Here is a 15,444-nt window from a genome sequence, read left to right as displayed (position 1 = left end):
CGTCACTCGCCCGACATCCCCGGGCTGAGCATGTCGTCTCTCTCCTCCCCCTCACCTCTTCTCCTCCACCGCCCTCTCGTCTTCGCCCCCTCTCCTCCCCTCCGGCACATCTCCCCCGCGATTCCAAAGCCCTCCTCTCCTCCGCCTTCGGCCCGGGCCGGAGCTCGACTTTCTCGCCGGAGCCGCGGCAGAACCATCTCTTCTTGCTCCCTCGAGCCCGCCCCCATGGAAAGAACTTCCATCGCCGAGGTCTCTCTTCCTCAGGTGCCCTCTCTCCTCCCTACCACTTTGTGATTTCGCGTTTCTTTTCTCGCATTTGCTTCATAGGGTTGTTTAGCTTTAATTCACCGCTCATAAAGAATCTTGACGAAGCTTGCCCGCAAAAAAGAAATCTTGACAAAAAGCAACGGAAAAAATAGAAAAAGGGTTATTTCTTGCAGAGACCTCTGTGTTTATCCATGAATGTGAGTTGAGGGTCAGAACCAAGGTCCGCCGTACCGGTACCGGTCGGCGTACCGGTGGCCGGCCGGACCGGTACGGTACCAATCCGAACTGTTACGTACCGGTCGGTACCGGCTGGTACCGCGAGCCAAACATTTTGATTTTTTTTTTTTAAATATTGTCTCTGTTGGATCTTAAATTAAGTGAAGATTGATGTTTTTTTATTACTTTTTTCATGATTTTTGATTTTTTATATTTAAATTTAGGATTCAAATTTGAAACATAGATGATGCATGTTATGTTTTCCTCCCGTTCCAAATGATAAAATGATACACATAAAATATTTTCAAATTAAGATAAATCATTTACATACATTTAAAGTACTCTAGGATATCTAAAATCGGGACGAGTGCCGATGGCTCTCGTAGATATCCGGATCATAAGTATAATCAGGAGGAGGCAAATCAACCCAATTAGAAGAACTGTCTCGCTCACGCTCTGGCTCTGAGAGGTGTCCTCTGATTGTGTAGGGGCCCATCCAAATATGGTGGAAGCAAAATCCAATGCATCATATCCATATTCGTCAGGCTGAGGCTGTGGATAATAGAATCCGTATCCGTATGTTGTCGGATCTGCAGTCGTATCCTGTCTTCCTGAACGACCTCGAGGAGCCCGTCTTCTATATCCAATGATATCCTCACAAAATCTATCAGGTGGTCGACCGTGGTCCGTATCCTGTGTAGCACCCGTAAATTGGGACTCACCGGTGAAATAAAGACCACCATCCGGCTGTGTCTCATTAGTACCATACTGTCCTCCGCTCCCTCCATGGCTAGAAGATCCATCACTACCAGAACCTTCATCGCTGCTAGTCCAAGTCTCTTCCTCGACACTCTCCATTGGGACCCTTTGTTTTCCTTTTCTGGCCCTCTCTGTCTGGCTTCTCTGTGCCTGCGGCTGATCAGCTCTGGGAGTGCGTGGAATATTGTACTCAGCCCATTGCTCTGGATCGACCCCAGCTTCGGTGGCTATGAAGGTAGCTGGTCGTGGAGGCGATCCTGGCTCGTCAAGCTCGGGCTCCTGCTGCTGGCCTACAAGCCAGCCGAGTAATGGATCATCGTCATCAGCGGTGAAGGTTCCGTAAATCGGATCTGTATACTTGAGCTCCACTTCCTCTTGGATGCACTTTAGCCTCAACCGCAAATTGTAATGCACATAAACAAGGTCGTTGAGGCGCTGTTGCGTCAAACGGTTTCTTTGTTTGCTGTGGATAAGGGCGAAGGTGGACCAATTGCGCTCACATCCACTAGAGAAAACTGTTTGGGAGAGGATCCGGATAGCTATCCGCTTTAGATTTCTCGCGGATCCGCCAAAATGCATCCACCATTCAGCTGCAAAAATTATTTATGAAAATTACATATATGATAGTTCCATAATAGTAACTAAGTAACACCAGGTGAATGTTTTCCTGATGTATCACGTACCTGGATTCATATTGTGTTTGCTGACGACAGCCGCTCGTTGGCCAAAATTGTAGCTGCCCTCTCTAAATAATTTGCTCTGTGAAAAATAAGCATAAGAAAACCATGTTAATAATTGAAGATGCCGATATACTTACACATGCTGGTAATTACTAAATCATAATTACCTCTTCAAGACATAGGGCCGCTTTTTCTGGATCATGCTCCATCTTGTAAATCACATTACGCAAAGCATCCAGAAGTGTTTCATCCATACCAATTCCATCTATGCTGTACTGAAACCGGGGGTTTAGGTAGTATGCTGCACATATACGAGACTATCTTAGCATAATTATATAATAACATCACTATAATTGTCACTATAATTATATCTTAGCTTACCTGCTAGATGTAATTCCGTACCCATTTGCGCTCCCCACCGTTGCTCAATGATATTGATGTACGACCGGCCATGTGCTGGATCTGCCTCCATAATCTGATCTTTTGCCTTGACCATCATGTGATAAAAAACCCCATCTGGGGGTAGATCTCACTATCTACGGCCCGCAGCACTTCATATAATGGTTTGATAGCCTTGACTATTGTAGTAGCCCGCTGCCAGAATGGCTGTCTCGTCACCAAGTCTTCTATCTTGCTTCCTTCAGTACCGGCATAAGAATATCTACTACCATACCACTCGGGACTGGCAAACATCTGACGTAGGGCTCCTCTCTTCTCGAGTATGCTATCAAGTGCGATGAAGTTGGTAGCAAACCGTGTGACTTCTGGTCTCAGAATCTCTCCTCCTGCATACTTTCTCATCAGTGAAAGAATCCAGTTATGGTTATAAATATACCTGGTAATGCGTTGGGCTGTCTCCACCGTTTGTTGCACCCTACGGATCTTTCCAATGTCTATCAACATAAGATCGATACAATGTGCAGCACATGGGGTCCAGAAAATATGTGGTCGCCGCTCCATCAAGACCTGCCCGACAGCCTTATATTGCGGCCCATTATCAGTGTCGACCTGCACGACATTCTCCTCTCCTACCAGATCAATCACATCCTCCATAAGTTTCAGTATGTACGAGGTGTTGTGCACATAAGCCGAAGCATCAACCGACTTGTGGAAGAAGGTCTTAGCATCACAGTAGTCAGAAAGTTGATGATGCTCCGCCTGGTCGGACCGGTCCAACCATCGCACATGATGGTTAGTCCATATATGGGCCACTTGCTCTTGTGGCAGTCAATCCAATTCTCCAGCTCCTCCTTATTGTTGTCAAGAAGCTCACCGTATATGTCCTTCGGGCCTAGAGGAGCTACACCGGGACCGGCAGCTTGTATGGTGGCAATGACAGACCTGTAGTGTGTATTGTCTGCCACATTCGCTGGGATGTGGCTGAAGTGAAACCAGGATCCAATAGCTCGCCATATAGTTTTCTTCTTATTTTTCATCTACATTGTGTCTACCCTCTGCTGCCTTGAATCTCTACTGGGGAGAGCATGCGGATCTACATCATGAATTATCGCTCCTTGTGGAATTCCTCTAGATGACTTTTTTCAGCTACCCAAACTATCCAGCATAGATGCAATCCGGCCACGTTCTTTGCCGACGCCCTCCCTGACTGAAGTTGTCCTCAAGAACTCTGGATCTTGTCTAGTGCTCCCAGAACCGCCGCCCGACTCGTATGCTGAGGGCCCAAATCGAGCCCTATGCCTGGCCACCTCCTCTTGCTGCCACTGATCATCCAGGCTTGCATGCATGGCCGCCTGAATATCTGCCTCCTCATCTAGATTCTCGACCTCCTCTGACTTCCTAGAGTGATAGGAAGGTGGCTCTGCCGCTCGGCGATCGACCTCCGCCCTCTTCTTGGAAGCCATCTCCTTCGCTTCTTTGACCTCCGCGAGATTCTGCCTCATCAGCACACGAATCTCGCTAGGACAATTTCGGCACGTAGCAACCTCACCGAAATTTCCGGCTAAGTGTTGCTTCAACCTGGTTACCCCTCCTCCCTTGAAAACTTTGTCGCAAAACTTGCATTGAAACTGGTGTCGTTGCCCCTCACTTCCAAGTCTTCGCCCATAAGACCAGCCAATATCATGCTTTGCAGGGTTCGTTTTTCTTGATGGCTCCATTTCTATCATAAAAGGACAACTTATCAAAAAATTAAGCTAATAAAGTAAATTTTTGCATTATCTTATTATTTAAGTAATTTATAAACTATTTTTTTTAAGTTACTTATTAACAAAATTAATGAAATAACATAGGACAAAAAAACCGCACCTTAAATAGTCTCCGCTGGATTTTTTGGGCAGGACCTCCTCCTCAATTTGTGGGCTATCTCTCAAATCTTCCCGTCTCTGATTACTCTTCAGAGGCTCACTCCTGGATTTTAGTTACTCTGGCCTCTAGAGTCTGGCTATCTCTCAAATCTTCTCGTTCGGTTTTTATAACCGAACGAGGCATGAGTGAGGAAGAAGTGGCCGAGAAGCCATGTTTTGCAACCTCACCGCGCCATGTTTTGCTTGCTCTATGTCATACATTACATGGCGCGGTGAGGTTTTTATAACCGACGCGTGCCTCTATGTCTACATATGTGGCCGTACATTACAACCTCACCGCGCCATGTTTTGCTTGCTGGCCACTCCACCATATGTCAACCAGGGACCATACCCTGCCACCTCTGTCGACGCCATACCGTTCAGAAGGACGGCCTACACCGTATGCCTCAAGCAAGCTCTGGCTGTACGCCACCTGAGCACCTCCGCGGGGACTATAAATAGCTCCATCAGGTAATGCCTAAGAACTTTTTTTGGCTGGACCACATAAAATCTACTCTAACTTCATCATCGGAGGGCCCTCACCGAAACTCCACCGGTGAGGCTTTGTGCAGGTCTGCCGGCGAATAGAAAGCGACCCCCTTCTCTATCCCGTCCACCAGATCCCTCCGACTCCTCCGGCATGGTCATCCTCGGACCGAATTTGAACCATAATATTTGGCGCTAGAGGAAGGGCCTGAGTCGTGATCATGAGATTGAGGAGCCACAGAGCTTCAAACACATCGAGGAGTCAGACACCAACTCTCGGCAACTCGCTTCAAAGTTCACCCTCTGCAGCACCTACACCGGCAGGCCAAACTCCTCAGGTCCAGTCAGAGCAGTTCAATCTGCTGATCCAACAAGTCAAACGCTAGCCACGGCCATTCAAGGCCTGCAACAGACGGTAGCCCAGTCTACACTTCCTTTTCGCGGGCGCGAGCCCTCAGGACAGTGCTCGCAACATTACTCCCTTGTCACGCAGCATATAACGGTCGATGAAAGGGAATGCAATTGACAAAGGAGTAGATCTCTCCGGCTTGAGAAAAATTTTTCTCGGCCTAAGAGCTCGGCTTGTCCGAGGTCTCTCTAGAAATTCGAAAAATACACTCCCTCACCTCTACCCGAGTCGAGATTCTCATGGAGATCAAGGGTCAAGCTTACCTCCGACCACCACCGAGGATGCGACCATCCGAGCCGCGAAAGCGCTCGTGCAAATATTGCCGCTTCCACAAAGATCACGGGCTCACGGCCATGACACGAATGACTGCTACCAGCTCCGAGATAGGATCGAAGAACTTATCCGCCGAGGCATGTTGAGTCGGTTTGTCCATACCCAAGCCGACCTGTGGGAGCCCGAGAAATAGAGCCCAGAGCCACGCGAAGGGCAGAACCACCCCGCCCCATTGCGGGCACCATCAATGCCGTAGCCATGTATCCCACGTGCTGGCAGCTCCTTGACCTTGGGGGGCAGTGGCGAAGGCCTCATCCCCACCAGCCCGGGCCTAGCAACCCGGGGCCCACAAGCTGCCATGCCTGGACAGGACTTTAGCTCCTCTAGGTTAGAACTCTAATCCCAAAACTCTATTATCAATGAAAGTCATCTTTTAGGCCTTGAAAAATGTCTCTCTGAAATGCTTTAATGAATTCGACACGACTCGGTTGTTTCCACGGCATGAGCCCACAATTGCGATATAATGACACCAAATATTATCGACAAATGCACCCCGACCTGAGCTTGGGGCGCCAAATATCTTCGACGATGCGCCTTGACCCGAGCTCAGGGCGCCCTGCGTTGTGTCGATTGCGAGCCAAAGAGCTCCCGCGGCCACAGGATTATCTCGACGACATTCTACGCTATCTCGACGACATTCTACGACATACGACGATCTCAACTAAGAGCCGAAGAGGCCCATTAACACAGGCGCCCTGATTTGAGTGGGGGCGTTCTGCAAAATCAACTAAGAGCTGAAGAGGCCCATCAACACAGACGCCCTAATTTGAGTGGGGGCGTTCTGCAAAATCAAGTAAGAACCGAAGAGGCCTATCAACACAGGCATCCTGATCTTAGTGGGGGCGTCCTGCAAAGTTAACTAAGAGCCGAAGAGGCCCATCATCGAAGACGCGCCCCGACCTGAGCACAGGGCGCCCTATGTTGTGTCGATCGTGAGCCAAAGAGCTCCCGCGACTGCAGGTACCAAGAGCCGAAGAGGCCCACTTACGACAACGCTCCCCGGCCAAGTTCGGGGCGCCCACCTACGACGATGCGCCCCGGCCAAGTTCGGGTTGGCCGGGGCGCCCATTTACGATAACGCGCCCCGACTCGAGCTCGGAGCGCCAACTATTCTTCGACAATGCGCCCCGACCTGAGCTCGGAGCACCAAGTATTCTTCGACAGCGCGCCCCGACTTGAGTTCGGAGCGCCCTGCGTTGTGTCGATCGCGAGCCAAAAAGCTCCTATGATCGTAGGTACTAAGAGCTGAAGAGGCCCCATTGATCGCAGGAAAGGATGTTTCGAGCTCAAAGTCGGGCGCCCTGCCGTAACTGCCGTAAGTCAACAAGACTCCCTCGACTTCAAGAAAAATATTCAAGGGCGACCCGACCATAGGTCGAGCGCCCCGGTTAAAGCCTACGAAAATCTACAAGGCAAGAAAGCTTATGACGACCTCCTACCTAAAAGGCCCTCTGGCACACTGTTGTCCAGGAGTGATAGGACCCTAATCTCGGTTCTTATAGGAGGGTCTGAGGCAGACCTAATGCTCGACTGGGGTGCCCAAAGTGCCCCAGTGGGCAAGCCTGGGAGCAGCTGGCTCTTCACCAACTTTCCAAGGTTACGGCTAAGTCGGTAGTAAGGGTCGAGCTTAGCAACTTGGCCAAAGTCACCAGGCAGCGTAAAAGCTAAGTCAGCACCCGTTATGTAGCTCGGGTTCTGTTAGCCGAGCACAGTGATTCGACACACGGCGCAAAGCAAGGCAAGTCCAAGTACTTGACCAAATTTCAAAAACACGAGATGCTAAAGCCGCGTGTTCTATTAATGGTTAAAGACCGAAGGCCGAATACAAAAGAAACCGACCTTGAGGCCGGATGGAATACACAAAAAAGAAGAAAAATGGGACAAAGCTCAGTTGCCTTGGGCAGCCTCGGGCTCGACTCCAGTAACGGCCTCGGTCCCAACGGCGACTTCAGGATCGACTCCAGCTCCGACCTTGGAAGTAGCTCCTGCGACGTCTTCACCCGCAGCATCGGTGACGAGCTCGCCTGCCTCGGTTGGCTCGCTCACCTCCTCCAAAATCGTTTCCTCGGCGGCCCTACATAGATTTGGATGAAGGCCGCTGAGATCCACTCCAGGGCAAAGTTGCTGAGCCTGATCTCGGTAGTTTTCAAAGCCCCGGATCAGAGCGTCAGTTGCCCCCTCCGCCAGCTCGCTCACGTATTCCTCGGATTGGCGGAAGTTCTGGATGACCTCCCAAACCTGCTCCTCCGTGAGCCTTTCGAGTTGCTCGACCCTTAGCCTTATAACCTTGGCACCATGCCTCTGACCGCCCAGTGCAGCTTCAAGCTCGGAAATACGGGCCTCGACAACTGAACAAGCCCGGGCATGCTCGACCTCTATGTCATGAATCCAGACGAGCCCGGCTTCGATCAGAACTTCGGCAGCCACCGCCCTCTCCTCGGCCTCGCGCTGCAGCTGCTCGGCAGCCGCCGCCCGCTCTTTGGCCTCCTGCCGCTATTGCTCGGCGGCCGTTGCTCGAGCCTCGGCCTCCCACCTCCGGAACACAGCGTGCTCCATCCTCGGCCGGAGTACCCTCATCTGCGCCTGGTAGCCGAGCATGCCAGACACTAGCATGTCGACTATGTGGAGGAACTGGCACAGAAGATAAAATATCAGCCGAGGTGAAGCACTAAATGAAAAGGGGGAGGGTTATTTTACTCACCATAATGCTGGCAGAGTAGGCTTGACCGGCGTAGTCGTCAAGGTCCTGCTCTTCCATCCGAGCTCGATCGCGTGGAAGGATGGCGCAGCGGACGAGCTTGCGAGCAATGTCGCCGGACTCGAGGGCCATGTCGTCCTCGAATAGACGACACCCAGGCCGGAATGGCCTCCTCCCGGATTCAGAGGGAGTGGGCTCGGCCTCAGTTGAGGTCGGCACCCCAGATGAGGGCCTGGCCCCGGAAGAACTCGCGCCCCCAGCGGAGGTCGGCACCTTGGATGAGGGCCTGGCCCCGAAAAAGCGCGCGACCCCAGCAGAGACGGGGACCCCAGAAGTGGACGGGAACTTCGAAGAAGTCGGGACCTCGAGCCCGCTCCTTGGCTCAGGGTCCTATCCACGCTGGCGGACGGCTTTGTGGACCCTCCGAGCATCGCCGGCAGGCGCTCTCGCAGGCTCTATTGCGTCCCCTTCTACCATCGATGGGGGCACCTCGGCCTCAATGAGTAAGGCTTGCTCGAACCCAGCTCGGGCAAGTTCAGCGGTGTCAACCTGAGCGGGCTCGTCCCGCGCGACACCAGAAGATGCAACCCTAACTTTCTTCAGCCCCCGCTCGGGCCGAGCTCCATCCGAGACAGCCACCCTCTTATGGCCTCTAGCCATTAAAGTCTCGGTATCGAGAAGCAGCCCTGCAATCTCTGATAACAGAAGCCTTAATGGGAATTAAATGTAAAAAGAGGAGAAAAGAAGGATGGCTATGCTGCCCTTACCCTCAGGATGAGCTGAACTCAGACCAACGTTGAGCTTCCTCGTTTAGCAGGTCAGGAAGATTTAGATCCCCTCCGAGCTCGAGCAGCTCGTCCAAAATTTTCTGCCCGAATCACTACAACTTGGGAGATTTGTTATTTACTGTAGCGCGTGGCAAGCCCTAGGTCGGGTCAAACCCCCACGACCGCTTGGAGGAAATAAAAAAGAATTTGTCTTTCCACCTATGAATGGAGGAAGAAGCATCTCGGAAAAGAGTGCGGCCCCCTCGAGGAGAGAAGTACCACCACTCTTTGTCTGCGGGGTTGGCTTTCAGTACGAAGCAACCCCGGAAGACATTCACCGAAGTGCAAAGACCGTGGGCAAGGCAGAGGGCAAGGAAGTCGATGATCATCCTCCAAGAGTTTGGAGTGAGCTGCGCAGGGACAAGGCGATAAGTCGCCAGCAGCTCGTTCATGAACTCGTGAATGGGAAACCTCAACTCCGCTCGGAGTGTTTCTACTTACACTTCGATCCGACCTTTGGAAGGGTCGGTGACTCGAACCCCGAGCTCTGGGAACTCAAGGGTAAACTCCTGAGGAAAGAAGAGCCGAGCCCGAATTGGGCCCAGCTCCTCTTCATTTATGTTCGAGCTAGTCCCATACGGACCATGATTCACCTCGAGCTCGGCCTCCTCTGCATCCAAAGAAACCCGAGCTCAGGATGGACCCATTCTAAGCACGAGGGCTCTCGAGGGCGATCCCATTGCCTTGCTCACGGAGAATCTAAATAACAGAAAATAGAAAAAGCTTCTCCGAGCGATCGAGGAAGATGAAGACACCTACCTAAGGTCTCACTGGAGAAGAAAGCAAGAAAAGAGGGCCGCTGGAGACTGAGAGCAGAGCTCGCCGCGAAGTTCGCTGAGAGGCTCCAAAATACTTCAGAAGCCTTCCAGAGAGCTCAGGAGCGACAATGGCGGCCGCAAAGGAAGGAAACGAGATCAAATAAGGGCCCGGGCATGGTATGCAGTACTGGTCGGTACCGGACGTACCGTACCGGTACCGGTGGGTACCGCTATCGGTATGCCAGGCATACCTCATATCGTACTGTACCGACACTCGGTACGCCTATGCTAGTGCGGCACTGGTATTGGATTCAGTGCTGGTACGGCGAACGTTGGGCCCGGGGATCTTTCTAAGGCCTTATATAGCCTCCCTCGACGGCTCAGACCGGCTTAACCAAGCGGCGAGGCAGTCAGATCTCGCCGCGTGGCGGGCCCAGGAGCTACCTCAGCAGATCTTCTCAGATTGCGGTACTAAAAGCCGATCATTATAGCGAACGCTTCGGGAGATGGGGGCATTAATGATTGGCCCATCGTATTCCGCAAAGCAACTCTTCGAAAGGGAGTGCACACGCCACACATTAAAGGGCCCTCGTAGCCGTTTTCGCTTCGAGTGATGTGACAGTATCACCTGAGCTCGGCTCGGGAAGCCCACCTTGAAGCCAACCTTGAAGTCGGCACGAATACGAAGGTAAACCACAAAAGCCTAGGTGGCCGACTTTACAAGAATAAAAGAAAAGGGGGGATAGGCGGAAGAAAGCTCAGTTAGCTCGAACGGCCTTGGTCTCGACCTCGGGAGCAGCCTCTGCCCCGACCTCGGGAGCGGCCTCCGTCTCGGCCTCGACGAGCTCTTTGCCGACTCTGCAAGGCTATCTGGCAGCATGGAGGCTAAACCATTATCTAAACTATGCAGCTCGGATCTTGCTAGCTAAGCATAAAGCTCCAAGTGAAACGAGTTCAAACACCATGCCGGATTTCAAGACACAAAGTAGTGAAGAAAATGCACTTTATTTATGTTGAAAGGCCAAGGGCCGAGTAAAAAAATAGCCGACCTTGAGGTCGGGCTAAATACAAAAAGGCCTAAGTGGCCAATCTAGCAAGAGCAAGAGGAAAAAGAAAACAAGTAGAAAAGAACTGTCAGCTTGAGCAGCTTCTGACCCGACCACAGTGATGACCTCTGCAGCGTCCCAGACCGTCACCTCGGCGACAAGCTCGCGCACCTCGACGAGCTCGTTCGCCCCGGACATCATCCACCCTGGCGTTTGTGGGCGTAGACGAAGCGCATCTTGTAGCGGAAGCCCTTGGTGACGCTGATGATGAGATTCTTCGACCTCTTCTCAGACCGAGCTCCATCTGACGCAACCACCTTGTTATGTCGAGCCATCGGGGTCTTATTGCTGAAGATCATCTCTGTAACTCCTCACAACGAAGATGGCAGCCAGGGAAGAAGACGGAAGTAAAAGAAATTGAGTGAAGGCCCTAAGATCCCCCCAAGATCTTATATAGCCTACCTCAACGGCTCAGATTGGGTTAACCAAACATCCAAGCAGCCGGATCTCGTCACGTGGCTGGTCCAGAAGCTCCCTTGGTGTATCCTCCTGGATCATAACATTGAAGACCGAAACGGTCATGAGAGCCGCTTCGGAGAACGGGGCATTAATGACTGACCCCTTGTGTTTCACCCAGCGATGCCTTGAGAAGGAGCGTACACGCAACACTTCAAAGAACTCCTGCGGCCGCTCCCACTTCAATTGACGTGGCAGCCTGATCCATTCAAGCTTGGCTTGCGGAACTCGGCCTGAAGTAACCAGCCCCTAATTATGTCGAGTATACTTAGCTCAGTGTCCACGCCCTCATAAGCACTTGGTTATGACAGGGCGACTAACTGTCCAGCTATTTTCTTCGCCCGAGTCGAAGAGCGACTCGACCTCGGAAGTCGGAGGGCAAATGATGGGGGGCAAAATGGATTGTCTTGTTCACAACATGGGACCACCCAATTTCAGCCAGATAGACATCAGCACCGAAGCAGGCCAGACCTGAGTCTTGTCGAACATTAGTCCGACCTCGGACCCTACAAAAGGCCGGGTAGACCTTGCCCGGACCTGTCCGCTTGGAACGCCCTGCAGGGTCGACCAAGAGCTGAAGAGGCCCCGTCGACCGCAGGTATCTACAATGACGCCCCTCGAGCCGGTGTTGGCTCGCGGGGCCTTGCGGTCCCAAACCCCGCGCCAAGGTTGAGGCCCTGAGGGATTTTGCTATGTGTTGGGACCGACTTGCTTGTGGGTATCGCTCTTCCTTCTTGCTGCCTTGGAACCACGCCGTGTGCTATTGCCTTTGGCTGCCGGCGGTGGGAATGAATCAAGATGGTTCGGGGCTCAATGATGAAAAGAACTTGACTCTATTCCAATTAGCAACGAATTACAAGGACTCTTAGCAAGATCCGGAAGGAACCTTGCGACGCCTAAACAATCTAAGGGGAGTGATGTTCTCCTCCTTAGCCCAAGCCTTTCGGCCGACAAACAAAAGGGATACAACCGTTGACACTTTGCTGGAAATTCAAAAGCTAGAAGATGATTGCCTAAGGGCCCTAATGGCTCCTCTTATAGGCCGATTGTCTTGGCTTATTTTGGACTTAATTCAAATGACAAAAGACTTCTAATTCGGCCGCAAGGGGCTGACTAAACTTGGTTCTCTCTTGGCCATGTGTTGCATTGAGGTGGGCGCTCGGGATTGGCTGCATGGTTGGCTCGGGCGCAAGTCTTGTGTGGATGCTGCCATGTGTCCGGGCGGAGCCTGATTTGGCTGATGTTTTGGTTGGCTGGGCTGCGCTTCTTGATTTGCAGGGATGCGCCGCTGTTGCCTTGGCTCCCACGGATTGCTGGCGTGGCTGTCCCCTGTGCGTCCAACTTTCGGCCTGCTGCATCCTGGCCGCCTGTGTCTTCTCCTGCTGGATCCTTATGGAAGAGCCCGCAGGCTCCTCCTTTGATTCTGCGCGTGCGCTTTCCATGTTGGGCTCGGCGCTGATGCTGGGATGCTTGCCATGTGTTCCTGTTGGTTGGCTTTGGCCGGGCGCAATCTGCTGATGGTTTTCCTTGTTTGGCCTTGCGCACGGATGGTTGCCACTTGTCCTTAGGTGCGCTCTCGGTTGGGCTGACGACGGCTTTCCTTGTTTGGCCTTGCGTGCGGATGGCTGCCACTTGTCCTTGGGTCGCGCTCTTGGTCGGGCTGACCGTGGCTTTCCTTGTTTGGCTCTCGGGCGTGCGCGCGCTGGCTGGTCCGGGTCCAATGCATGCGGGCTCGGTTGCCTTGCTGTGTCTTTGGCTGGGCTCGACCCGTGCGCTGTCCTTGGGCTGGTCTGGCTTGGGTGCGCTCGGCCGAATGCAGTCTTGGCCGGGCCTTGTGCTTGCTGTGCTCCCTTGTGCGTGTGCGCCCAAGTGCGCACACACGGGCTGGTGCCCTTGGTTGCCGCTCGTGCCCATGCCCATGTCTGGCGTGCGCGCAACCCACTGTTGCGCGGGCGCCAAGTGCTGGCGAGGGGCGGGGAGGCGGCCTTGCTGTGCACTGGCCGACTCCTGGTTCCGCGAGGTTCGGGCGCGCCAGGCGGCGCGGGTGCTAGGTGCGCCGGGCGCAGGCCGGTGCGCGCCGGGCGGGCGCGTGGACGGGCGCGCGGGCGGGCGCCCTGGCTGGTGGCCGCGCGCAGGCAGGCGCACGGGCTGGCGCGTGGGCGTGCGCCCCTGCTGGCGTGTGCGCCTGTGGCCGTGCTGCTGCAGTGGGCGCGCGCAGGGGGCTGCGCGTGCCGTGGGCTGTCTGGGCGCGCGGTTGGCCGCGCGCTGCTGCAGTGGGCGCAGAACCTCGCGCAGGTGCTGGTCTGGGCCTGCGTGGGGCTGTGCCGTTGGCTGATAGTGCTGGCCACTGCTTGGGCAGACCTCCAAGTAGTGGATTTGGCCCGGGCGTTGGTCTTGGCCGAGGTTGGCCTCGGCCATGCTTGCTAGATCTTGGCTTGGCGGGCTGAGGTGTCTATCAGCCGGGCTCGGAGCGCTCTGCAGGATCGACTGAGAGCCGAAGAGGCCCTGTCGACCGCAGGTATCCGTAATAACGCCCCGGTCTGAGCTCGGGGCTCCCTACCGAGCTGACTTTAGAGCTGAGGAGGCTGGGCCGACCTCTGTGTCCGTCGGGCCGACCTCTGTGTCCGCCGACCTTACCTAATATATGTTGCGATGCCCCAAGCGAGCTCGACTTCAGTGCTCATCAAGCTGACTTCACCAAGTAAAGGCTGCAGCCTCTAAGCGAGCTCGACCTCGCCCGCGGCCACATCCACGTACGCATCTACGCACGCCCCTATGTCCGTATACGTGGCCGTACATTACAACCTCACTGCACCATGAGAATCTTCTAATTAGTTAGCTTGCCAGGTTTAAGAATTCCTCCCGGGCAAGGGTCAGCGCCGGGGCAGTTTCAGCATCATCCGAGGAAAGAGACATGCTTTGCTTGCTAGCTACTCCACGACATGTCAACCAGGGACCATACCCTGCCACCTCTGTTGACGCTATACCGTTCACAAGGATGGCCTATACCGTATGCCTCAAGCAAGCTCTGACTGCACGCCACCTGGGCACCTCCGCGGGGACTATAAATAGCCCCATCAGGTAATGCCTAAGAACTTTTTTTGGCTGGACCACCTAAAATCTGCTCTAACTTCATCATCGAAGGGCCCTCACCGGAACCCCACTGGTGAGGCTTTGTGCAGGTCTGCCGGCGTGCAGGAAGCGACCCCCTTCTCCGTCCCGTCCACCAGATCCCCCCGGCTCCTCCGGTGTGGTCACCCTCGGGCCAAATTTGAACCACAACATGAACCATGACTTGATGTTATAACTTGATCATTATATTTTAATGGCTAGTGTTTATAGAATTTAACCGCTTCCGATGTATTGTGGGGGAAAAAAAAACGTTATGAGCGTGGGTGACCATGGTCAAATAGAAAAGCTTGCTTGTTAGAATAGAATTCTGTTTTTCTGAATTTTTTCAAGATTAATTCCTTGCAAAACTTTCTTTTTATTATTATTTTTTAAATTCTCTTTAATATCGCAAGGCCTGTCTTCTGAGATGTTTATGTGGCACTTTGTGGGATATAGGATTGGCTAAAGGAATCCCCCTTTGTGTCGTTGAGGCCTTCTAAATCCTAAACCCTTGATGTGGGATGTAGAATGAGTTCTTATGTGACTAAGGCAACCAACACACAGAATGCTACGAAACTCTCTACTTCCCTTCCCAATTGGCTCCTTTTATTTCTTCCCACTTTCTCATATAAGAGAAAAACTTTTCCACCTCTCTCATTTCTTCCCCTTTCCCGTTATACTTTGAGTTGCTTAGAGACCAGAGTTGGTTTCCATCTTCTCCCTAGGGACATACTGAATGCCAAGAATACCTGCTTATATCAAGGAATCGGCGGTTTTAGGGCACTGAATATGTGCCTTGAGCCCAAACCAGAATTATTATTTTATTTGTGTTTTTTTTCATATTTCATTGATCATAACTTCATTAGTTTTGTGATAGTTGCTTGCATAATTTCCAATTAATGGTTTTGGAGAAGCTTCTGTTTTATGATTTGGGTGTTCAATTGATGGATTTTCTTCTCAAAATGTCTTTATTTAAAAATATATTCTGTTCAAATAATTTTTATCTTTAAGAAAGAAATAAATGAGTAAGCTAGA

The 15,444-nt window shown here is 52.5% G+C and overlaps 1 protein-coding gene across 8 annotated transcripts in view; it reads left to right on the top strand.

Annotated features, from left to right (window-relative positions):
- The window catches only part of LOC103719990 (pullulanase 1, chloroplastic), a 100,504-nt gene continuing 85,060 nt past the window's right edge, over nt 1–15,444 (top strand). For 4 of the 8 annotated variants that reach the window (XR_005510655.1, XM_039123540.1, XM_039123541.1 and 1 more), the window contains exon 1: nt 3–264. Coding sequence is in view for 4 of the 8 variants with exons in the window: in XM_039123540.1 (XP_038979468.1) it covers nt 31–264 (234 nt within the window). In the remaining 4 variants the exon portion in view is untranslated. Of the gene's footprint in view, nt 265–15,444 lie in introns of all 8 variants that reach the window. The other 4 variants (XR_005510657.1, XR_005510658.1, XM_039123542.1 and 1 more) reach the window with 2 other exon arrangements.

The sequence above is a fragment of the Phoenix dactylifera genome, chromosome 2 (genome assembly GCF_009389715.1).
Source record: "Phoenix dactylifera cultivar Barhee BC4 chromosome 2, palm_55x_up_171113_PBpolish2nd_filt_p, whole genome shotgun sequence".
Classification (NCBI taxonomy): Eukaryota; Viridiplantae; Streptophyta; class Magnoliopsida; order Arecales; family Arecaceae; genus Phoenix; species Phoenix dactylifera.
The sequence above is the reverse complement of the archived record's forward strand: the minus strand, read 5'-3'. Positions and strand labels throughout refer to the sequence as shown.